The following is a 24,205-nucleotide window of genomic DNA, read 5'->3' on the forward strand; positions in this document are numbered from 1 at the left end:
CTGTTTCCAGGAGGCTTTTCTCCTAGCTCTCTAGATTCTACCAACCCAAGGTGTGAGTTTTGCCCAACCCTAGGTGGAAAATACAAATTAAAGTCCTGCTTCTGTGCAGTCATAGTGCTGCCTCAGCGGTAGAGAGCAGACCCTGGGGGTGCTGTGCATTCTGGGTAATAATTTGGCTGACCTGTGAGCACAGAGCTGTTCCCTTCACTTGCAAAGTCACTACTCCTTCTGGGCAGCTTGCCTGGGAAACCTGAGCAATGGGTCTTGGCACCCTTGTTCTGCATCCAGCTCCTGCTACTTAGGAGCTTGATTGCAACAATTGTGCTTAAATATTGGGCTTACCATAAACATAATAGTTGGAGCTGTAAAATCTGTACCTGTCTTGAAGGTTGGTGTCCCCATGTAATTGGAAGCTTAATTGCCCTTCTGAGATTCGGCTTCCAGGGAAGGGCACACCTCTTTTAGAAACTAAATTCACCACCCCTAACCCTGCCTCTCTCGTAAGTGCTATTTTGCTCTGGTAATGAGAGCTCTTGAGCCTGTGTGTTCATTTAACCTCAAGCCCCTCAGAACTGAGGCTTGTGTTTTTGCCCGTTGCTGGTGTGTTGGAGAATGCAGGGAGTACTCTGTGGCTTCCTGGAACCAGGGAAGGATTTCCACATGGTTGCTAGCAATGTGTGACAGGAGAATCAAGGGCAGAAGCAGGTAGTAGTGAAGAGACAGCACACTGCATGGCTTCTAACCGCCTCTTCTTTCTCTAGGTATGTGTACATTCCAGTAGGCGGGTCCCAGCATGGCCTCCTGGGGACGCTGTTTTCCACCGCAGTGACATTTGCCTTTGTGAGCTTCTGGCATGGTGGCTATGACTATCTCTGGTGCTGGGCGGCCCTCAACTGGCTGGGAGTCACCGTGGAGAATGCAGTCCAGAGGCTTGTACAGACCCCGTGTGTCCGGGACAGCGTGGTGAGCAGGTGGTTGGGGACAGCTGAGCTAGGTGGACTGGGCGTGGGGGGAAGGCGGTCATCAGATTCACCCCAACATGGGCCATTCTTGCCAGATGGGTTCAAAGAGTATGTGCCCAGAGGTAGCAGGGGTTTTGTTTGTTTGTTTGTTTGTTGTTTTCTGTTTTACATAAGTGTTTCAAAGCAATGCATGCCTGTTGCACAAAAATAAGAAAATTCACATAAGAGGAAAAGAAAAATACCTCTTTAACACAAATTGTTACAACTGTTCTAACTTTTTCTTTATATATACACACACATGTATAACGTTTAACACAAATGCTGTTATTCCAGAGACATGGATGTATGAGGACTACCTTTCTATGTCACCAAATCCATTTCTTTTTTTTTTTTTTTTTAAATATTTTATTTATTTATTTGACAGAGAGAGATCACAAGTAGGCAGAGAGGCAGGCAGAGAGAGGAGGAAGCAGGCTCCCCGCGGAGCAGAGAGCCCGATGCGGGGCTCGATCCCAGGACCCCGAGACCATGACCCGAGCCGAAGGCAGCGGCTCAATCCACCGAGCCACCCAGGCGCCCCACCAAATCCATTTCTAACAACCCCTTTTAATGGCCACATAGAACTCCATTATGTGGTTATGCCATCATTTATTTCGTCTCTTGCTCTTCGCAATTGTGTCATTCTAATTTTCTTTGCAGTTGTCAGTCAAAATGGAGATGAGTATCATAACCAGGACGAATCTTATAAGTAAAATTGCTAAGTAAAGGTTTTCCTCACCCCTTTCTGCCTCGCATACAGCTTCACTCTTCCTTCACTGCTCTACAGTCAAGGTGTACCAATTGACTTTCCTACCAACAGTGTACAAGGATGCCCTTGCCAGTACTGAGTAGTGGTGGTATTTTTAACCTTGGCTAATTTGATAGGTACTGTTACTGTAGCATAAAAAAACCGACACACACAGCTAAGTGCTTAAGACAAATTCTGATTCCACAGGAAAATGATTTGGAAAATTAGGCATTTTATACACATAGGGTACACCGATGTTTTATCATATAAAATTGATATACAGTGTATTAGAATCTTGTAGGAAATTGTCAGTTCTTAATATGCAGCAGTATTCTGATACCCCTGAAAAAAGTGGCTAAGAAGAATATGCTGTCATCAGTGTTCACGGCAGGCAATAAAACACAAGAAATTTACTGAGCAGTGATTAATGTGCCTAAACTCCCCCAGTGTATGCAACTAAAGCAGATATATTTCAGAAGCCCAACACCACCAAATAGAATACACAGAATAGAAGACTAATCAGTTTTTTTCCTATAAAAATAGTCGTAGTTAAAGTAGACAGTGATTTCTATAAAAACTGATACAAAACACATAGCAAAATAATACATCTGAAGGAATTTAAATATGCTCATGTATGTTTAAAGATAAATATTTTATTCAGTAGTAGTACCCAGCAATCAGCAGGAAAGAAATGTCAGTGAATCTCAATAGAAAATGGAATTTCAATGAAAGTCATGGCTATGTAACACAAAGAAAAACCACAAAAGGTGGTATCATCAAGGTTTCAATCTCCATCTTCCAAAGCCTGAAACCCAATGATCATCTGTGAAAGTCAGAAAATTCTTTTCCGCCTAGGCTGAAGCCCTGTAACACATCTCTGCATTCCTTCACGAAGGGTCTAAAATTAACCTTGAACTTAATGTTAAGCACTGCTCTGTAAACTTTGAGCCGTGGCTTATGTTATTGACAAATATTAAAAATCTAAAATGTTAAAGGAATAACCCAAATTGTGCTATATGGCCTATGGCTTGTTAATTTTGGTTAAAAATTAAGACAGTGGAAACCCTACTGACAGGAAGCACGTGACTGCTCTGCCTCATCACACTCAGTCCAGGACCCTCATGTGTTTGACTCATTTGAGCTCCCATCCATTCACAAGTCACACACCTAAGTGTATAGTAATTTTTGAGTGTGCATTTTTTGGTGAGATGTTTATCTTGTGTATTATGAATATGGTATTTAGGGTACATATTTGTTGAGCGAGAACATATTTTGCAAAACCTATTTTTTTTTTTTAGATTTTATTTATTTATTTGGCAGAGATCACAAGTAGGCAGAGAGAGAAAGGTGTAAGCAGGCTCCCTGCGGAGCAGAGAGCCCAATGTAGGGCTCAATCCCAGCACCCTGGGATCATGACCTGAGACTAAGGCAGAGGCTTTAAGCCACTGAGACACCCAGGCGCCCCGGGAAACCTATTTGATCATCTTCTATCTGGACAGGCTGGTAGTTGGTTGTGGCTATGCAGCTGAGGAGCTTCTTGAGTATGAGATCAGGATTCCGTTACTGTTTATATCCCCAGTGGTTAGCTCAGTGTCAGAGTTAGCCACAGTGTTACGTCTGTGCACAGTTGGGTTGATTCTTTTTTTAATTCAGTTAGCCAACATACAGCACATCATTAATTTCAGAGGTAGAGTTCAATAATTCATCAGTTCCATGTAACACCCAGTGCTCATTGCATCATGTACCCTCCTTAATGCCCATCACCCAGTTATCCCTCCCCCCTCCAGCAACCCTCAGTTTGTTTCCTAGAGTTACGAGTCTCTCATTGTTTGTCTCCATTTCTGATTTCTTCCTTCAGTTTTTCCTCCCTTCCCCATGATTCTCTATGCTATTTCTTCTATCCCACATGTGAGTGAAACCATATGATAATTGTCTTTCTCTGATTGACTTATTTTGCTCAGCATAATACAATTGGGTTGATTCTTTAGTTGTTCTTCCACTTGTCCACCCAAAGACTTTTCTTCCATTATTCTTTTTCTTATAGAGTTCAGCATAGATTCTGTTTTCCTTCAGAAAAACAGGACTGGTATTCCAAATATTGTGTGACCTTTTGAATAAACTGTTTCTTCACTTGGGTCACTCTCTTACTCTCTCTTTTCATGAATCCATTTTCTGTTCTTTTGTCTTAATCCAAATGAAGACTTAATATCTCCTTAGCACCTAATTTCCTCTGACATTAGTTGTCCATGATTGATCTGATAGTATTTTTACAATGTGAGTTCACCTCTCCCCCAGGCTGCTCATATACTCTCTTCATGGCATTAATCCTTCTTCTGTTTTTTTAAAGATAAGTAGGAAGATCCTTGAGTAACAAGGATGATCATATCTTCTTGTCCCGTATTTTTTTCATCTTCAACCTGGAGCACAAAATACAGTAGGATTTCTCAGTGTTGATGGAATGACAGTTGAACATTCACCAGAAGACTAATCAGAGCTGGGTGTTGTGGGAAGCATTCTGGTGTTCTTGGCAGGGCTGTCCAATTGAACTTTCTGCGGTAATGGATATGTCCAGTGAAGGAGTCACAAGCCACACTGGACACTTGAAATGTGGCTACCATCACTGAGAAACTAATTTTTAAATGTATGTAATTTTAATTATATGTAAGTAGCCAGAATGTAGATTGTGACTATAATTTTAAAAGGTGTTCATTAATGACGAGGTACTCATATATCCAATGGCTACTGAGATGTTGCATTCTTGTGTATCTCACAGATATCTCAGACTTAGCATGTGTAATACTGAACTCGCATAGCCCATCCCCCCATAATTCCAAGTAGCTCCATTCCCTCTAGCATTCTTTACTTCTAGAAAAGTCATCCTCAATCTAGTTACCCAAGACCAAAACCAGCAAGTTACCCTTTATACTCTCTGTCCCTCAGTTCTACCTGATAGAATACTGTGTATTCTCCCAGGTAGATCTTATTTTTAAACATTATTTCCATTTCTGCTAAGTCATCCTAATCTTACTATTCTTATTTCTTGCCCAGTCTACCACATAGTTTCTAACTGGCTTCCCTGATTCCATTTTTGCCTTTTTAAATTCATTATCCTCACAGTGCTGAGTGATGTTTCTCAATGAAAACCTAACCATGTTGTTATCCTTCTTAAAATCCTTCGTGGTATCCCATTATTTTAGGACTAAGCCCGCCAATATTTAAGATGACCTATGAGGCCCTGCCTGATCTTGAACTTGGTATGTATTTGCTCTCCCCATCCTCTCTGCTCCCACCCCCCACTTCACGCTGTGTTCTTCCTTTTCTTCATTTGCACATCTTGCCCCTCTAGCCTCAGAACCCCCACATGGGCTCGTCCATCTTCTAAGATGCTGTTTCTTCTCTCCCTCCACCTCTTTATCCTTCAGATTGCAGTTCGAGTGGTATCTTGTTTGTCCTCCTCTGACCCTCCTGAGTCAATCAGGTCCTGATTAACGAATCATTTGGGGCACCTTGTTTTGTTTGTTTAATTTTTTTTTATTATGTTATGTTAGTCACCATAGAGTACATCATTAGTTTTTGATGTAGTGTTCCATGATTCATTGTTTGTGTATAACACCGAGTGCTCCACAAAATACGTGCCCTCCTTAATACCCACCACCAGGCTAACCCATCTCTCCATCCCCCTTCCCTCTAAAACCCTCAGTTTGTTTCCCAGAGTCCATAGTCTCTCATGGTTCTTCCCTCCACCTTCTTTTTCCCCTTCCTTCTCCTATTGTCCTCCATGCTATTCCTTATGTTTCTCAAATAAGTGAAACCATGTGAAAATTGTCTTTCTCTTCTTGATTTATTTCACTTAGCATAATCTCTTCCAGTCCCAACCATGTTGGTGCAAATGTTGGGTATTCATCCTTTTGATGGCTGAGTTCCATTGTATATATGGACCATATCTTCTTTATCCATTAGTCTGTTGAAGGGCATTTTGGCTTCTTCCACAGTTTGGCTATTGTGGACATTGCTGCTATAAATACCTGGGTGCATGTGGCCCTTCTTTTTCACTACATTTGTATCTTTGGGGTAAATACCCAGTAGTGCAATTGCTGGGTCACAGGGTAGTTCCGTTTTTAAATTTTGAGGAACCTCCACACTGTTTTCCAAAGTGGCTGTACCAACGTGCATTCCCACCAACAGTGTAAGAGGGTTCCCCTTTCTCCACATCCTCTCCAACATTTGTTGTTTCTTGTTTTGTCAATTTTTGCCATTCTAACTGGTGTAAGGTGGTATGTCAGTGTGGCTTTGATTTGAATTTCCCTAATGGCTAATGATATTGAACATTTTTTCATATGTCTATTGGCCATTTGTATGTCTTCTTTGGAGAAGTGGTCTATTCATGTCTTTTGCCCATTTTTTGACTTGTGTTTTGGGTTTTGAGTTTGAGAACTTTATAGATCTTGGATACCAGTTCTTTATCTGTAGTGTCATTTTGGGCACCTTGTAGGTGATCTCTTCTGTTGTACTTATCATAGGTGCAATGAAATATTTTTGTACAATAACTTGTTTAGTCCTTTTCTCCTTCACTGAACTGTAAGCCTCATGAAGTCAGAGACCTGTATCCATGTATCAAAATGCCTGACACAGAGTATGTGTGTAGTAAATACTTGTTAAATGAATGAATGAATGTTTTCTGACTTCACTGAGGGCAGTATAAGAGGAAGTAGGCCCATACAGCACCATGAAGAATATAGATTGAATACTGGAAGAACTTCCTAAGGCTGAGGCTTAGGAGTATTATACAGGGAGATTATTTTTTATCTTAGCAGCATAGATAGTAATTGAACTAGTGATGGCAAAATGCTATTTTAATGCTCAGTAAACAAAAGATACATATAGGAAAGAAAGGGTTAGGGAGGAATTAGCCTATCTGATACCGTGCTGCTTTATGGGAGGGGGGATTATTGCTTGTGACTCACTGGGGCGCAGAGCTGTAGGAAGCTGACAAAAGGTACTTTCACAAAGCACCTGAACTGGGTGGATGAAGAGGAGTTACTGCTGAAGCAACATGCTTTTTCTCTATACAAGCACTCTCTCAAGGAAGGAGCTAGAATTTGTGTTCAGCATTGAAATCTTTTAATAAGTGGAAACATTTTGAAGCATCAGCAGAGTGACATTACTTCTTGCCAATTCTCAGTGTGCCCTCTCCTTTGAAGGAAGATACCTTCAGGCTGCTTGTCAGTTTTTCCTACAAAAGGAGAGTCAACATCTCAAGCAGCTCACCGCCCCCTCCCACCCTTTATGCTCATTTCATTGAGTAATTTCGGTATGTGGTCCTCCCCCTAGCCCTAGTCTTCTCTTCTTTGCCCCAAGAGTATCCTACTGAGCTGATTTATATCCTCTCTGAAGCAGTAAAATTTCTATTTATAGACTTAATTGAGGAAAGGCGCCTCCAGTGATAATCAGGGAGGGTCAGTCTAATGGTTCTGGGAGGGAGCTGGTGTGTCAGAAGGAGCCCAAAGACCACAGATCTGTGATGATATCCATTCAGTTTATCTGCTATATTGGTCAGTTTGACTTTGAAGATGTAGGTTCAGAAATCCCATGCATTTGAGGGATCAGTCAATTTAAATTAATCAGTCAGTTGTAAGAATTATTGATAGGATCCAAATAATGCTTACTTAGTTTTCTGGAATACCAACCCACCAATTAGCCAGATATACATATCAGTTGGCCTCATAAGAAAAACTTTCACTTGAGGTCAGTGACACCAGCCCTGACTAACTCACTGAAGAATTACAAAGCAAACTTAGTCTAAGAAGAGTAGTTCTGTTTGACAATGACCCATGATCTTCTATTTCTCTAATACCTGGCTTGATTCAACAAATAGAGATCAAGTACTTATTGTAGATAAGACATTTTCTCAAGACTGGAAGGCTTCCTAGACTTGGCCATTTACTCAAAATCAGTCTGGTTCTTTGTTTCTTAATTTGCTCGTTTAGGGAAAAAAAAACACCAACATTTTCTGTACCCTGTGTAGGAGACACACTGCAGAACCCGAGGGAGCTCTGAGTGAAAGACCTGTTCCCTTCCTCAAAATTTCTTTTCTTCTTTTTTTTTTTATTTTTTCCATCTCTTTCAGTCCTTCAATGCCTTTAGTGTACTAGTCTGTCATTGTGTAATGGTGGAGTCTATTATTAGTTCCCTCCAAGAACAAGGTATTTTGTGTGGCCTATCAGTATAGTCATCTTTGCGGTATCTGCTTTGGAATAAAGAGGCAAACAAAACAAAACAAAAACAAAACCCAAGAACAAAAAACCATGATATGAGAGGTTTTCTCTAGGAAGAGCTAAGTGATCTATATTAAAAAACAGTCTGGTCTTCATAAACATCGTAAATACCAATTGGCCTAGCCTTCCCTGGCATTGCTCAGAAGAAAGGTCTCGGCTAGAGATAGACATTGGGAGCATATAGTTAGTATTTTGGAGCCTGGAAAATGTTTGAGACTTTCCGGAGAGAGTGTAGAAAAAGAGCAAGAAGTGGAGGCCCAGAACTGAACCTGAGGAACATCAACATTTGAAACTTGGGTGGAGGAGAAGGGGCCAGAAGGTGGAGGAAAATCTAGAGTGTAATTTCACAGAAATGAAGAGAAAGAGGGTATTTCCTAGAAGGGGGCATCAATGGTGGTGATGCCATTAAGGGTTAAAGTAACGTGAAGTTAAAGAGTGGTTATGTCTCCAGGCCAGGGTACTGACAGTGGGAGGAAGGAACTGTGTGGCATCGTCCCGGTGCCATAGGAGGTCACAGTCCAGCTGGAGATGCAAGACGTGTGCCCATCAGTTGAAGACCAGAGTAAGGCATGATGGGCAGAGAGCAGGATGAGTGATGGGGCAGCTGATGTTCACAAGGCGCGATGGTCAGTGAGAGCTAAGCTTTTAAGAATGGTTCATTTAAAGAGCTGGGGCATGAGTAGGACTCTGAAGAATTCAGAATGGGGCTTGGATAGGTCTGTAGAGAGAAGATAGGCATTCCAGGTTCAGGAGCCTAGCACCCATAGAGCCTAAAATCAGGAATAGGGTTGCCATGGAGGTGAGGAGGCAGACATGGCTGATGAGGGGTTATCACTCAGGAGGAAAGAGGAAAGGAAGCTAGAGAAGCCAAATGGTTTCCCATATAAAGGGATTTGAATGCCAAACTTAGAAATATAGAAATGCGAACCACTTAACCAAACAGGAGAGCATTAAATTAACGTATTAATCCCACACGTCAAATTAGCCTGTTGTGCCAGCTTGTTAGCACTCATCCAGGCCTCTCTGTCTGGAAAAAGCAATGCATGTTGTTATGAACAGTGTGTTCCTTGGTGGATGACGACCTGTTGGTGCCCCCTCCATTGTCTTCCACTCTGAAGGATCATTTACGAAGCAGGAAGCACACTGCACAATTCACTGCTTACACATTTTCTTCTCTGTTGGAATCTGAACCTAAGCTTTAACCCCTCTGGTCTGAGAGGTGGAATGTGGCAAATAATTCCACCTTTTAGTTGAATACGTTTAGCATAGCAAAAGTCTTTTCACAGGTTCTTTTTAAACTTTCCATTACTGAGTCTGCTATCTGCAGAGAGAAGGCTTGGAACTAGAGCCAACTTCCATTCATTTGTGGCCTGGTGAGCCTCCCAGCTTTGGCCTGCTCACGGACTTCTGCAGCCTCCCCTGTCCCTGTCAGGTTAAGGCAGGGTCACCCTCTCATCATCACTGCTGCCATGGTGCTTTTGTTCTTTCTTCCTGTCAAGTGCACAGCACAGTCTCTTGGCTTTGGGAATGGTAAACTTGGGAAAGAATACTAAGCCAAAGATGAGATCTATCACTTGAATGTCAGTGGTTGAAATGAGCTTTATTGGTGTCTCATGGGATTTGACTCATTACTTGAGAGTCCCCAAGTCCTGCTTCTACAGCACAGATAAGTGTGGTTACTCGAGTCACAGCCTCGTGCCCAGCAGCTCTCAGTAGATGAGCTTAGGAAAAAGCAAAATCTTACTGTGTATGTGCTGAAGCTCTGGATGTGTCTTTCCAAATCTAGCTCTTTTCCTCCCAGAAAACCCATTACTCATGGAAGGTAGCAGAGCTTGAGTTTCCGGTGTTCCTATTATCCTAGAAGGATGAAATTAGCCCCCCTTTCCCAAAAATAATACACACATACTTTGTGCAATATATTTCTACAATATGTATTAAATTTAAAATGTATACTTATGCTTTATGTGCAATGAATATTATGTATGTGTGCTATAACTGTATCACACATATATGAAGTACATTATATGTGTGTGTGCGCATATACATATATGTATGTTTATATGTGTGTTTGTATATATGTATCTGTATATATGTTTGTGTATGTGTGTTCATTTTATAAAGCTCTGAGGAGTCAGAGATGTTCAGGACTTCCAAAATATCTCACATTCCTCTCAAGACCTAGAAATAAACACTGCTTTAAAAAGCCTATGGAGCAGCTGCTGGCCTCATTTGAGATGAGCTGAGCTGGTATCAATGTACTGTGATTGCCAGAACATATTGAAACACAATTTAAGGGGGCTTTTGCTTTTTCCTCTGGTCTGAACCCTGTAGTCCACCCAGTAGGCTGGAATAAGAGCTGGAATGGCCACCGTTCATCCCCTGAGGGGTGGCAGGAAAAATGTCATAGAAAAGGTGTGGGACATCTATCCAGTTGACTAAGCCACCATTGAAAGGAGTGATTTTCAAATAATTTCACTTTAAAGAAAGATGGAAAGGAATAAAGAATAACAGGTATAACAAAAATTTATTTTTATTTAAAGGTACCTGCAAATGCAGAGAAGAGCATAGAAGGTTACACCCTCCAACATTAATGGTGGTTAGCTTTTTACTGATGGGATTATTTGTGATACATATTTTCTTGGTTTTACTCACTTATGTGTTCAGCCTTTCTACAGTGCAAAGGTACTATTATCTAATTAAAGGTTATTGAGAGAAAAGGGTACAGGATGGGTCCACCCTCAGGAGGCTTTGCCTAGCTGACGGTGGGAATGGAAGGACCAGACTCACTTCGGGTTGTTGTAGCTGCCACCCTTTGCCAGGGAAGAAACTGTATCGATCCTGCACAAGACTCTTTCCCATTTATTGTTTTATTTAAGCATCACAACAACCATGCAGGGTAGGTGTTCCTTCTCTTCATTTTTATAGATGAGGAACCTACGGGCTGGGAATGTGTGTGATTTGTGTAGGAACACATGATTAGTTCAATTAGAAGGGGAGTCAAGTTCAGTTATACACAATTTATTCTAAGCATCCTTGATATCAGATAAGAGACATCTGCTTCGATAGACCTTACACACTTATATTCTTTCATTTAATTTCTCCTTGCTACTCATATACATTTGGCATTAGATTTTCTTTTTAACCAGCAAAAGTGGGTTTTCTAGGGAATAACAAAGAATTGCAATTCAAGACAAGCAAGCTATAGCCAAACCATTTGGCGTTAGATTAATTGACATTCCGGTCCTCAGTTCTTGGACAATTTATGTTTCAGTTGTGGCTTCACTCAACCTGTCTATGGAAAAATTGGTCCAAGTGAAGTGGGACTGCTCACAAAACCATTTTTTACCCAATTATGTCATGTGGTTTCAATAGTAGCTTTATAGGTAAGTACTATCTTTATCCCTGTTTTGCAGTGGTAACGAATGGAAATCCAGAAAGCTTAAGAAATATGTGTTTCTGGGTCAGAAGTCAAATCATGCTGCAAGGCTTTCTTGAGATAAATGAGTCTTTGGTATCCATTTCTCTTGTGCGTATGTCCTTGTCCTCAACAGCAACACCTTCTAATTCTCTAATTCAGTTGTTTCTGACATCTACCTCTGCCTTTCTAAAATCTTTTCTCTTATTTCTTCACTTACGAGTTATAAATATTAACTGCTTTCTACCTGAGGTTTTTGCATCTGAGATGTACTCTCAACTTCTAATAGAATAGCCTCTCTATTTTTGGCTAAATCAACACTTGCTGTTTACATTATTACCATGATGGTAAGTGTGGCTCACTGCCAAGCCAGTTGATAGACTATCATTGAACTTCCTTTTTAGTCACCTGTTTCCCCATCTCAGACTAAGAAAATCACCTTGCCTCTTTTTTTTTTTTTTTCCTGATTAGGAGTTTACTATTACCACTTCTTTCCAAACTCCCCAATAAAACTGAAAATCTCTCAAAATAGTATTTTCCATGTAGTCAGATGTATTTGGAAATCTGTCAGCTTTCTTCTTTTCCTGGAGAACCTCTCCTGAAGCCCTTCCATCCTCCTGTCCCATCTGGATCGTTTCCCTTCAGATAGGCGGTGCAGCTGGCGTGCTGACATTTCCCTCCTCCTCTCTCCTGGGCTGAATCCCTGTGTCGTGGGCCCCAGAACTCCTTGTTTTCTCCCCTCCCTTCGATTTGGTGGAGAACATCCTTTAGTAGCTGTCTTAGAAAGGGACTGTGGGCGATATATTTTTTTTGAGACCTTGTAGTTCCCAAACTCTCTTTATTCTACCCTCCCCTTTGATCGATTATCTGAGCACTAAATTTTAAAGTTGAAAGGTAGTTTCTCCTGAAAATGTTGAAGTTGTAATTTGTCTTCTCATTTTTAGTTTTCCTGTTGAGAATTGCCATTTTGATTTTTGATTCTTTGTGTGTAATTTCTCTCCAGAACCTAAATGAAATTATCTTTGGTATTCTGAAATGCTACTGTGCCTGTTGGCCCTGAGTTTAGAGTCACTCTCATGCAGTTTATTGATTTAAAAAACCCCTGTTATCACCTTCATTCATCGTGGGGCAGCAGTGGGGAAAAGGGGAAACCCCAGGGTCTGTATGCCCATTACCCAGATTCTTTTTTAATTAATTTATTTGACAGGCAGAGATCACAAGTAGGCAGAGAGGCAGGGAGAGAGAGGGTAGGAGGCTCCCTGCTGAGCAGAGAGCCCGATGCAGGGCTCAATCCCAGGACCCCGGGATCATGACCTAAGCCGAAGGCATAGGCTTTAACCCACTGAACCACCCAGGCACCCCAGAGAAGCAGGCAGAGAGAGAGGAGGAAGCAGGCTCCCTGCTCAGCAGAGAGCCTGATATGGGGCTCAATCCCTGAACCCTGGGATCATGACCTGAACTGAAGGCAGAGGCTCTAACCCACTGAGCCACCCAGGTACCCCCATTACCCAGATTTTTAACCAACCTTCCTGTTTTCTTCCTCCGTGGTTTACTGTTGCCATCTGTGGTATATGGTGTCTCTAATGGCTAGGCCTTCTGGGAATCTATCTGGTGTATGAATGACTCCTCTCTTTGATATCTACTATCCAGGTGTCTCAGTCCTGCTAATTCCTCCATCTTCTCTCTGTCTTATAAAAATGGGTTGATTTTGCTTTCTTGCTTTTCACTTCTATTCCATCCCTTGCCTGTGATTTTATACCTTTTCAAATGTTTACTTGCTTTTTAATGGGGTTTTGAGGGAGCAGAGATCTCTAATCTACTATGTTTAACTGGTTGTCATAGAACAGTTTTCTGTGCTGTTGACTGAGTCATTTTGGAATGCTTTACCTGTTTGTCAGTTTTAGATTTTTAAATATCAAGTTTGCTTAAAAGCAGACCTTGTCCTAAGCTGTTGTTTTGTGTTTGAACAGATTATAGCTGAGGCCACATCTGTCACATTTTAGACTTATTTAATAGTCTCAAGGGACCTTAGTATTACCTGGAGAGGGAGGTCCCCAGTGCCATGAACAGTCATAACTTGAGTGTGATGATGGTCCTCTAGCTTCTCTCTTTCCACCCCTATGCTTTGACCCCATACTTAAGGGAGATAGCCAGGGTCTAAGGTCATTAAGTGGAAAGATTTCCTTTTTTTATTCTTTTATTCTTTTTTAATTTATGAAGTCAATCATGACCATATGCTCTTGAAAAAAAAAAAAAACAAAACACAGATAAGACTGGAGTCCTCTAAGACAGCCACCCTGCCCCCACTCTAACAAACACACCTTGCTCTCTTTCTTCTTCCATGAGAGGTAACCATTGTTGTCAGATTCGAATATAGCCTTCCATACATACCTTTACTACTGTGTGTGTGTGTTATAGTATATATATAAATATTCTGAAATTTATGCTTTTTTCCCTCCTCATAGCATGTTTTAAAGATGTTTCTATATTAGTATATGTAATCTGCAAAATTGGACATGGTGTAGATATATAATGTATTTGACCATTCTTCTATTGTTGAAAATTTAGGTTTCTTCTCATTTTTTTCTTTTGCAAATGCAGCTGCTGTGGAGATGTCTAGATATGCCTCCTTGTACATATGTATAAGTGTTTCTTTAGGGCAGATACCAAGAATAGAATAGAGTGGGAGTTGGCAAACTATGGCCCATGGCCAAATGTGGTCTACTGCCTGTTTCTGTATGGCCTGCAACTAAGTGAGAATGGTTTTTATATCTTCAAACTGTTAAATTCAGTGGCCCATACTTCCCCAACTGATTTGAAAGATCATCTTTAATATATAGTAAATATCCAAATACATGTAAGTTCACTTTTAGGTTCAATTCTGTTGTATTGATCTACTTGATTCTTCCTATTTTTAAGTGCTAGAGTTCTATAACATGTCTTGATTCCTGATTTGGAAAATCTCATGCCCCTTTTGGTTCTTTTTCCAAATCACATTGGCTGTTTTTGTACAGTAACTCTTCCATATGAGTCTTAGAATTAGGGAGGTTCCTCAAAACTCCTGGTATTTATATTGGAATTTGTTAGATTGACATTAACTTGTAGCTTAAATTGGGTGGAGTTAATATGCCTATGACGCTGTCTTTCCAGTAATGAATTAGTTATGTATTCAAGTCTTCCCTTATGTTATTACATAAGGATTTATCATTTCTCCTTAGAAGTCTTGGATACTTCTTTGTGGATTATTGCTTTTATATAGGAAAAATGAGGATTTTTGTTTTGAATTGGTCACTTTGCATTTGTCCTTAAATCTTTCATTAGCTCTAGTAATTTGTCAACTGTTTCTTGTAAATTTTCTAGATTGATAGTTATATCATCTATAAATAATGACAGTTTTGTCCTTGCCAACAGATTTAACCCTTGCTGCATTTAATTGTCTTGTTGTATTTACTGGATCTTTCAGTACGATTTTGAGTGATAGAGGAGAAAATGTCTTTTTCTTGAAGCTAGTGGAAATACTTAATCTGGGTTTTGACATATTATCTTTATCAACCCAAAGAAGCTTACTCTTGGTACACCAGTGTGGCTCAGTCCTTTAAGTACCTGCCTTCGGTTCAGGTCATGATTCTAGGGTCCTGGGATTGAGTCCTGCATCAGGTTCCTTGCTCAGCAGGGAGCCTGCTTCTCCCTCTGCCTGCTGCTCCTCCTGCTTACGCTCTCTCTTTTTCTCTCTCTCTCTGTCAAATAAAATTTTAAAAAAAGAAGCTTACTTTTTTCTTTTACTTTTTTTTTAAAATCATGAATGAGTGTGCAATTTCACCAAATATTTCTTTGGCATCTATTGAGTAATCATAAGTTATTCTCCTTTAATTATTTAATCTCATGAATTACATGAATCTCTAATATTTTTAATATTGAATCCCCCTCCCATTCCTGAGATGAATCTTACTTGATTGAGACAATTCTTTTAATCCTATATCCAATTTACAGGTATTTAATTTATAATTTTTAAGGTAATATATAGAAGAAAGGTTAACTTATGGTTTTCTTTCCCTATGTTGGCTTTTTATTATTTTAGTATCGGGGTCATACTAGCATCATGAAATCAGTGAAAGCTTCCCATGGTTTTTTTAATCTTCTGAAACAGTTTCCATGGAAATTGTCCTGTTCCTTGACCACCTGGTAGAACTTGCTCATTAAGATCATCTGGGCAATTTTTCTTTGAGCATAGAGCTTTGACCACTGTTTCAGTTCTTCTACGGTTATGTTTTTTCAGGCCATCTACTTTTTCTATGAGAATTTTAGGTAATTTATATTTTCTCTATACTTTGTTTCTCAGCTACGTTATTAAATATATTGCCATATAATCTCCAAAGAGTTTTAAATCTCCTGTGTATTATTACCTCCTGTTGTTTATTTGGCCTTGCTTTCTTAATTGATCATATGTGCTAGCATTTATTCATTTTATTGTTCCTTCAATAAAAGTTTTTGGTTTACATTAATGATATTTTAAAAAATTTACTGGTGTGTTAAGTTTTACAGATTTTTTGTTGCTGATTTATTTTATTCCATTGTTGGGGAGCATGGCCTTCATGATAACTTTTTAGAATATATTTGTTTTCCTTTACTGTCTTAGTTTGTATTCAGTTTGATTATTATCTACTTGGTATGAAAATTACATGTATTCATTATTCTGTATATCTGTCTGTGAGACAGGCCTAATAATTCTTTTACTGTGATAAATTATACATGACATAAAATTTACTGTTTTAACTATTTTTAAATGCACAATTCAAAGACATTAAATTTACTCACAATGTTGTGTAGCCATTACCACCATCAATCTCCAGAACATTTTAATCATCCCAAACAGAAACTCTAAACCTATTAAGCAATAACTTCATATATCTCCTTTCCCTGGCCCCCACGAACAACTATATTACTTTCTTTCTCTATGGATTTGATGATTCTAGGTACCACGTATAAGTGGAAGCATGTAGTTTTTTTTATTTCTGACTTATCTCACTTAGCATAATGTCTTTATGAATCATCCATGTTGTAGTGTGCATCAGAATTTTTTGTCTTTTAAAGGCTGAATACTGTTCCATCCTATGTATACCACATTTTGTTTATCCATTCATCCACTGACAGACATTTAGGTTGTTTCCACCTTTTGTCTATTGTGAATACTACTGCAGTGAACACTGGTATACAAATATCTCTGTCTTTTAATTGGAGAGTTTAGTCCATTTACATTTTTTAAAAAGTTTTTATTTAAATTCCTGTTAACCCTGGTGGTGGGTATTAAGGAGGGCACGTATTACATGGAGCACTGGATGTGGTACATAAACAATGAATTTTGGAACACACACACACAAAAATTAAATTTAAAAAATTCCAGTTAACATCCAGTGTAATATTATTTTCAGGTGTACGATATAGTCATTCCACACTTCAATAAAATATTTAAAGTAATTATTGCTAGATATGGACTATTTCTATTTTGTTAATTGTTTCTGGTTTTTATTCCTCTGTTTCTCTCTCACTCTCTGTGTGATATGATAATTTTCTCTAGTTCTTTGCTTTGATTCCTTTATCTTTTGTCTGCTTTAGGTTTTTGCTTTGTGGTTATTATGATGCTTACCTAAAACATCTTATAATAGTCTGTTTTAAGCTGATAACTTCCATTGCATGCAAAAGCTCAACATTTTTATACCCTCCCTTTCTATGTTTTTGGTGTTACAGTTTACATCTTTTACATTATCCATTGACTCATTTTTGTAGTTATTATTATTTTTAGTACTTTTTCTTTTGACCTTTATATTAGATTTATAAATTATTTACTACCACCATTACAACATTAGAGTGTTCTGAATTTATATATTTACCTCTTTCCAGTACTTTTATATATTTTCCTATTACTAATTAGCATCCTTTTGTTTTAGCTTAAAAAATCCTTTTAACTTTTATTATAAGGCTAGCTTAGTGGTGACGAACTCCTTCAGCTTTTGTTTGGAAAACTCATTATCTCTCCTTCATTCTGAAGGACAACCCTGCCAGGTAGAGGATTCTTGGTTGGCTATGTTTTTCTTTAAGCATTTTAAATACATTGTGCCACTCCCTTCTGGCCTGTAAAGTTTCTGCTGAAAAATTTGCTGAGAGTCTTTTGAGGGTTCCCTTGTATGTAACAAATTATTTTTCTTATGCTACATTTAAGAGTCTCTCCTTCTCTTTGACTTTTGACTATTTAATTATCATCTGTCTCTGTGTGGGTCTCTTTTGATTTCTTATTTGGTACATTTTAGGCTTTCTAAATCTAGATGTCTGTTTCTTTCTCCAGATTAGGGAAGCTTTCAGTCATTTTTTTTTTTTCGACTAAGCTTTCTTCCCCTTTCAGTCTTTCCCTTTGTCTTCTGAGACCCCTGAAATATGTATATTGGCTGCTTGATGGTATCCATAAGTCCCTTAAACCATCTTAACTGTTTTCATTCTTTTTTCGTTTTCTATTCTGATTAGATAAATTCCACTGACCTGTCTTTGAGTTTGCTGGTTATTTATTCCACTTGACCTAGTCTGTTTTTGAATCCCTCTGTTAAATTTTCAATTAAGTTATTGTATTATTAAGCTCTGTGATTTCTGTTTGGTACTTTCTCTCTCTTTTTTAAAATTCTCACTTTGTTGATACATTGCTCTCCTGGCTTTGGCGAGTATCTTTTTTTTTTTTTTTTTAAGATTTTATTTATTTATTTGACAGACAGAGATCACAAGTAGGCAGAGAAGCAGGTGGAGAGAGAGAGAGAGAGTAGGAAGCAGGATCTCTGTGGAGTAGAGAGCCTGATGTGGGTCTCAATCCCAAGACCCTGGGATCATGACCTGAGCTGAAGGCAGAGGTTTTAACCCACTGAGCCACCCAGGTGCCCCTTTGGTGAGCATCTTAATGACTATTATTTTAAACTCCCAATCAGGTAAAAATCACTTTTCCTTATGTTGTTAAGATCTGTTTCTGGTGGGGTGCCTGGGTGGCTTTATATAAAAATGCCATCTCTCCCAGTCTTGACAGAGTAGTGTTGTGTAGCAGATGAACCACATCAGTCAGCCTGGCCTGAGCTTCTAATTTTTATCTAATTTCTAATTTTATCTAATTTCTAATTTTATCTAATTTTTATCTTTGCGATTGTCCAAGTTCAAGTCACCTTCTTTGTTCTTAGTGACCCCCTTAGTTGAAGATGTGCTAAGACCTATTAGTGTCCCATAGGGAAGGATCACAGTCAGTAACTTGATGCAGTATGATTAGAATCCAGATCCTTAAACAGCAGCTGGGAGAGTATGTATTTAAACCCCTTTTCAGGGAAGAACTGGGAGATGGGAATTTTTTCCTGCTCACCCTGTGCCAGGACTTGTAGTATGGTCTCAGGAAAGTGCTTAGGAACTGCTTGTTTGTTTACCACAGTCCTGTGAGACTTGTGAATGAAAGCCCCCTTGGCTCTCAGAGCCAGGCCACTGGGGGATCTGTTTCTTGGACAGAAGCTGCAAAAGCTGGCATGCCGGTATGATTCCAAGCTCCTTCCAGGGAGATACTGACAACTCAGAGTGAGCTGGAGGGAAAAGGCAGGGGAGGGACACTAATATCCTAGTGTCCTGGGAGTGTCACATTCCTCCTTTAGCTGTGTGCTAAATTAGAAGCTTGATTCTCAGGCAGCAATTTTTTAAAAAAGAAGATTTATTTTAGATAGAGCAAGAGAGAGCATGTAAGAATGGGGGGAGGGGCAGAGGAAGAGGGAGAGAGGATCTCAAACAGACTCCTTGCTGAACAGGAAGCGGGATACTGGGCTTATCTCACAACCCTGAGATTATGACCTAAGCCAAATCAAGAATCTGAAGCTCAACTGACAGATCCACCCAGGCACGCCTCAGGCAGCAATTTTTAAAGTATGTAGATAGACCTCTTTCAGAGAAAGACTGAGAGTTTTGCTTGCTCCCTCAGTGGTGAGCTCTAGGGGGCAGAGCTGCAACAAGTCCTCATGTGACCCTGAAGAATTGCTGCTTTGTTTGCTAGTCTTGCAGGTCTTGTGAACACAAGCATCTTTAGTTTACTGCCTTTAGTTTGCTGCTCCTGTGGTGGGAGTTCTAAAATTTGGGGTGCTAGATGGGAGTTCAAGATTTTTGTTCCTCAGGAAGAAGCTTCGGTTTGGGGTTTTCTCCCAGTTGTATGATGCTTGTGCTAGGGCTGGGGTCTATAGCAAGAGTGTGTCTCAGCTTTGCCTACCTGTTAAGATGTGGGTATTTTCTCATTTTCCTGATGTGTAGGAGTTGCTGTGTTGGTTTCAGGAGTTCTTGCAGTGTAAACTGCTCCATGTAAAACTGTACTTCAGTGTATCCGTGGGAGGAAGATGGGTGTAGGAGTCTTTCATGTTGCCATCTTGGTAGTCTCTCCTGTTCTAAGATTGTTTTGCCCATTTAGGTAATTTAAGATGAGTTTCCATATTAATTTTAAGATGAGTTTTTCTATTTTTGAAAAAAATCATTGGGATTTTGATAGGTATTGCATTAAAGGTAGACAGCTTTGGGTGGTATTGTCATCTTAATAATATTAAGTATTCCATTCTATGAATATAGATGTCTTTCTATTTCTTCTTTAAGCAATATGTTGTAGTTTTCAGTATGTCTTTCCCTCCTTAGTTAAATTTATTCCTAAGTATTGTATTGTTTTTGATGCTATTGTGAATGGAATTGTTTTCCTAATCTACTTTTCAGATTGTTCATTATTAGTGTGTAGAAGTACAACTGATTTTTGCATGTTCATTTTTTATCTTGAAAGTTTGCCGAACTTTTTCATTAGTTGTAGCAGTGTTTTGGGGTGGTGGTTGTTTTTGTTTTTGTTTGTTTGTTTGTTTGTAGACTCTTTAGTGCTTTCTATGTATAAAGATCATTTCACTTGAAATCAGAGATAAGTTTTGCTTCTTCCTTTCTAATTTGGATGCTAGGCCTATCAATTTTTATTCAGCTGTTTTATATTCTTACTTTAGATCTTTTAGGTGTTATTTTCTGGGGAACATGTTAAATCTCCTACTCTGATAGTGAATTCTAATTATTTTCTTTAAGTTCCAGTGTCATTTTAAGCCATACTGTTCTTAAAATATTGAGATACTGAAATTGACACTTGGTGAATATCTATCAACCATTACTAAAGGAACACATGCACGAGGTTCTCGTTTTTGAAGTATTTGAAGTATTTCAAGAAGTAAAAACATTTCTTGAAGATCTCCTTTGTATCTGGCACTGAAGAAACCAGTGTCTTGAAGATTTCATTCTAGAGGAGGGGACACACATTGCTATGCAAAATACAGCAGGGAGCATGAAGACATTGAGTTAGCGGAATTTGTGAATGACTGTACTATATTTACTACTGTACTTTACCAGTGTCTGCCTAGGACCACTTGTTTAATGTCTCTGCTCTTTTGTTCCTCCTTTGTAAAATGGGAATAATTTTTCCCGCTTAGGTAGCAATATAGGTTAAGCTTCTATATCTAAAACATGTAGGTTGATGCTGTCTATCCCATGGGTTACAGAAACACAGAAAATGGGTGACTGACTCTGTCAGAGTTAGAGTAGCCACCATTGATCAAATACCAATTGTGAACTATGTATATGAGGAGTTTGAGCTTACTCTGGGTGGCACAGTTCAAAAGTTGGGCCAGAACCTGAGCATCATTTGGGCTGGTCCAAAGCTGTTGGTCTCCTGAGCTGACACTGAGCTTGAAGAAAGAATTAGGAGGACACATTCTCAGTAGAGAAAACAGTTTCAGCAAAAGAAGTAATGTGTGAAGTAATTCTACAGAGATGTAAAAGTGTATGCCATGTTGGAAGAGCTGTGACTAGAGCTGAATAGAGTGTGTCATTAGTAAAGTAGTAGGAGTTAAGGTTGGAAAGTAAAATGAGCTCATTTGTGAAAGGTCATCTTTGGCTTTTAGTCTGTAAGCAGTGAAGAACCACCAAAATATTTTGTGCAGTGGGGGTACATACTCAGTGTGCTTGATGAACCAGAGGAGGAAAGGCCAGGGTATAACATGCCAGCTAAGAAAGAGGCTTCTGCAAAATCCAGAACAGAGACATGAGGACTAGAAGCGAGGGCATATCATTAGAAGAGCAAGAATACAGAGTAAGACAGTACTGTTGGCCATTCCAGAACTTTTAGCAGGACTCTGTCTCCTCAAATATGGCTTAAGTTCTCTGATTATACCAAGAGCCAATTTGCTTAGCTATTAAAGTCCTCTGAAATCCCTTCATATGCCGTGTGGATTTAGATGCCAGATTATAGTCTCTGCTGTTTTTAACCAGGCTGTGTATCCAAACTATGGAGCAGGTGACTCGTCCATGTGAGCAAAACTGGCTTTGTCTTTATCATTGCAGTATTTGATTCTATCTCAGGAACATGCATTGCTTAGATTCAGGAGTAGAGATTGGAAAATTTAACTTCACTGGTATATTTTGAAGCTCTATACACTTACAAGAAGGAAGGAGGTGTTGCTTTTGAGCAACATGTATTCATTTGGCTTGGATAATAGGATGCAATGGAATATTAAGAAAGTCAGGAGATTCTGTAACTTACCTGGGTAAAGAGAGAAACAGGTGTTAAGTAATTGCTGAGCACATAGAGTATGCATGGGTCCTAGGTGATACAGACTGAAGGACAGAGCTCACCACGCTGGGGGCAGCATGAGAGAGAGGGGTTATTCGTGAAACATGACTTCTAAATGGAAATGACCAAGTGCTTGGCAAAGGGAGCAAGGGAGCAGTGTCCTGGTGGGTTGGTACAGGATGGGAAAGGAGTTCAAGTCTTCCTTCTGAGTGTTTTTGCTCTGGCCACCCTTCTCTTTCGTAAGAGCTGTAATTGTTTCTTTGCTTGTCTTTGGTTTCATCTTTACAGCCTATGGGGTGTCTACCCTCATTTGCTCCTCCTGGTCTCCACCAGTATCCCCCTTGCCATTTCCTTGTTCATCCTTTCTTACCCTCTGGTTACCATTTTTATTAGAAAATGAAAGTCTTCAGTGATTATATGGAAGAACTGTGTCCAGCTGCTCAAACCCACCCAATTGCTTTTTTTTAGCTTTTCCCATTTAAAAATAAACAGTATCAGGTCCCACTTGCCAAGCCTTTGTCAGTCTCCAGCAGCCATTCCTCCAGCCCATCTGCTCCCCCAGATGCTCAGCCTGTCCCCTCCTCCCAGTTCGGCCCCACATGCAGTCCCTCTGTGGATGAGTGTGGGACCTGCCTCGCACAGCAGCCTGCAGTCCCACCGCGCCCTTTGTCTCCCACCCTTGCACACCTTCTGAGAGTAACTTCTGACCCAGATTCCATGGACCACACCACCCCAGCACCCCAGCTTGTTTGTCCCAGCTTAAGTCCTCTGATTTCCAGGGACAGGATGCTGACGGGAAAAGAGAGAGGAGTTGCCATGGAGATAAGAATAAACACAGGATCTGACCCCTCATGGCAAGAAATACAAACTAATTTGACAATTTAGTTCTGACCTAAGGTTTACTTTGTTTGGGTCAGTTCCTCGCCTTTGGTAGCCGGTGTCTCAGAGAGAAGTTTAAAGCGCTGCTAGACTGTTCTTATACAGCATTCCCACATCCCACTTCTTGTTTCTTCCATCAGAGACCCCAAACTCAGACAGGAATTAGAGGTCCACTCTGAACCTGCACTTCCAGGTGTTCTAAAGGGCTTGCTGTATCCAGGCCCAAAATCCAGTACCTTCTCTTGGGACTGAAGAATGGGTTATAGCAACATTAACGTGGAATAACGTCCCCCCCTTTCACTGAAGTCAAAGTCCCTGGGACTGGTCACCCCAGCATGGGAGGCCATACTTTCTGACCTACTCCACCTCCCATTTTTCCTCTTTCCTCTGGGTGTGAGTGCTGTGAGGGAGACAAGCTTTGGAACTGGGGCTACACCTTGCCCATCTGTGGTCAGAAGCACAGGAGCTCCTCCTCAAGTTTGATGCTGGGGATAGTGGGTGGGCTGGGGTGGGGGTGGTTGGCTCACACTGGGGCACTGTAAAGAGCACTTTCCCTGCCCTGGAATGGCTTTTTCTGGGCCCCAGAGGAAAGGGAGTACATTTTTAGCATTGCTCCTAATGAGGAAGTGAGGTGCTGTGCCCCCATAGAGCAAGAGGGAAGTTGGCCTTATAATGAATGTAGAAGCAAACATTTCACCCACACTCAAGAGGCACTTGACATTCTGGGCTGGACAGTTCTGTCTCACACAATGGCATGCCATAATTTTGATGTCCTTGGGATGACTAAAAGTTCTCAGCAAGTTCTAAATATCCCCTGGGACCATGCCCTTCCCAGGTTTTTGCTGCTGGGGTATCAGACTGTCATGGCTTTATCTGTGTTCTGGGAAGGAGAACGTGACCAGACCAGAGTTCTTTTTTATTCTATTGTATTTGTGTTAAAATCAACATCTGTTTACTGACCATTGCCTTATCTGGTCAATTGGCAATTCTTCTTTTTATGCCTGATGGCTCTTCGTTATACACTGACTTATTTCCCCATTTGGTTCACAGTCTCTCACATAAGTTTTCCTACCAAGGGGGACTTTAAGCACCTGAACCATGACTAACATGGTCGCTGCACATAGGACAGACAGCCTGTATCCTAGATGTGAAGGACCGCAGGAGTGACGACAATTGCCACAGGATGGCAGAGGAGAGTGTATATAAGAAATCAAGACTTTAAAGTGGGATCCTTGGCCCTATGTCCTT

General features: G+C 40.1%; 1 protein-coding gene across 6 annotated transcripts in view; it reads left to right on the forward strand.

The window, feature by feature from the left end:
- The window catches only part of HHAT (hedgehog acyltransferase), a 335,352-nt gene that overhangs the window by 243,885 nt on the left and 67,262 nt on the right, over positions 1–24,205 (forward strand). For all 6 annotated transcript variants that reach the window (XR_006815465.1, XM_045982020.1, XM_045982019.1 and 3 more), the window contains one exon: positions 762–963. Coding sequence is in view for 5 of the 6 variants with exons in the window: in XM_045982020.1 (XP_045837976.1) it covers positions 762–963 (202 nt within the window). In the remaining variant the exon portion in view is untranslated. The remainder of the gene's footprint in view (positions 1–761; positions 964–24,205) is intronic.

This window comes from Meles meles, chromosome 17, assembly GCF_922984935.1.
Source record: "Meles meles chromosome 17, mMelMel3.1 paternal haplotype, whole genome shotgun sequence".
NCBI lineage: Eukaryota > Metazoa > Chordata > Mammalia > Carnivora > Mustelidae > Meles > Meles meles.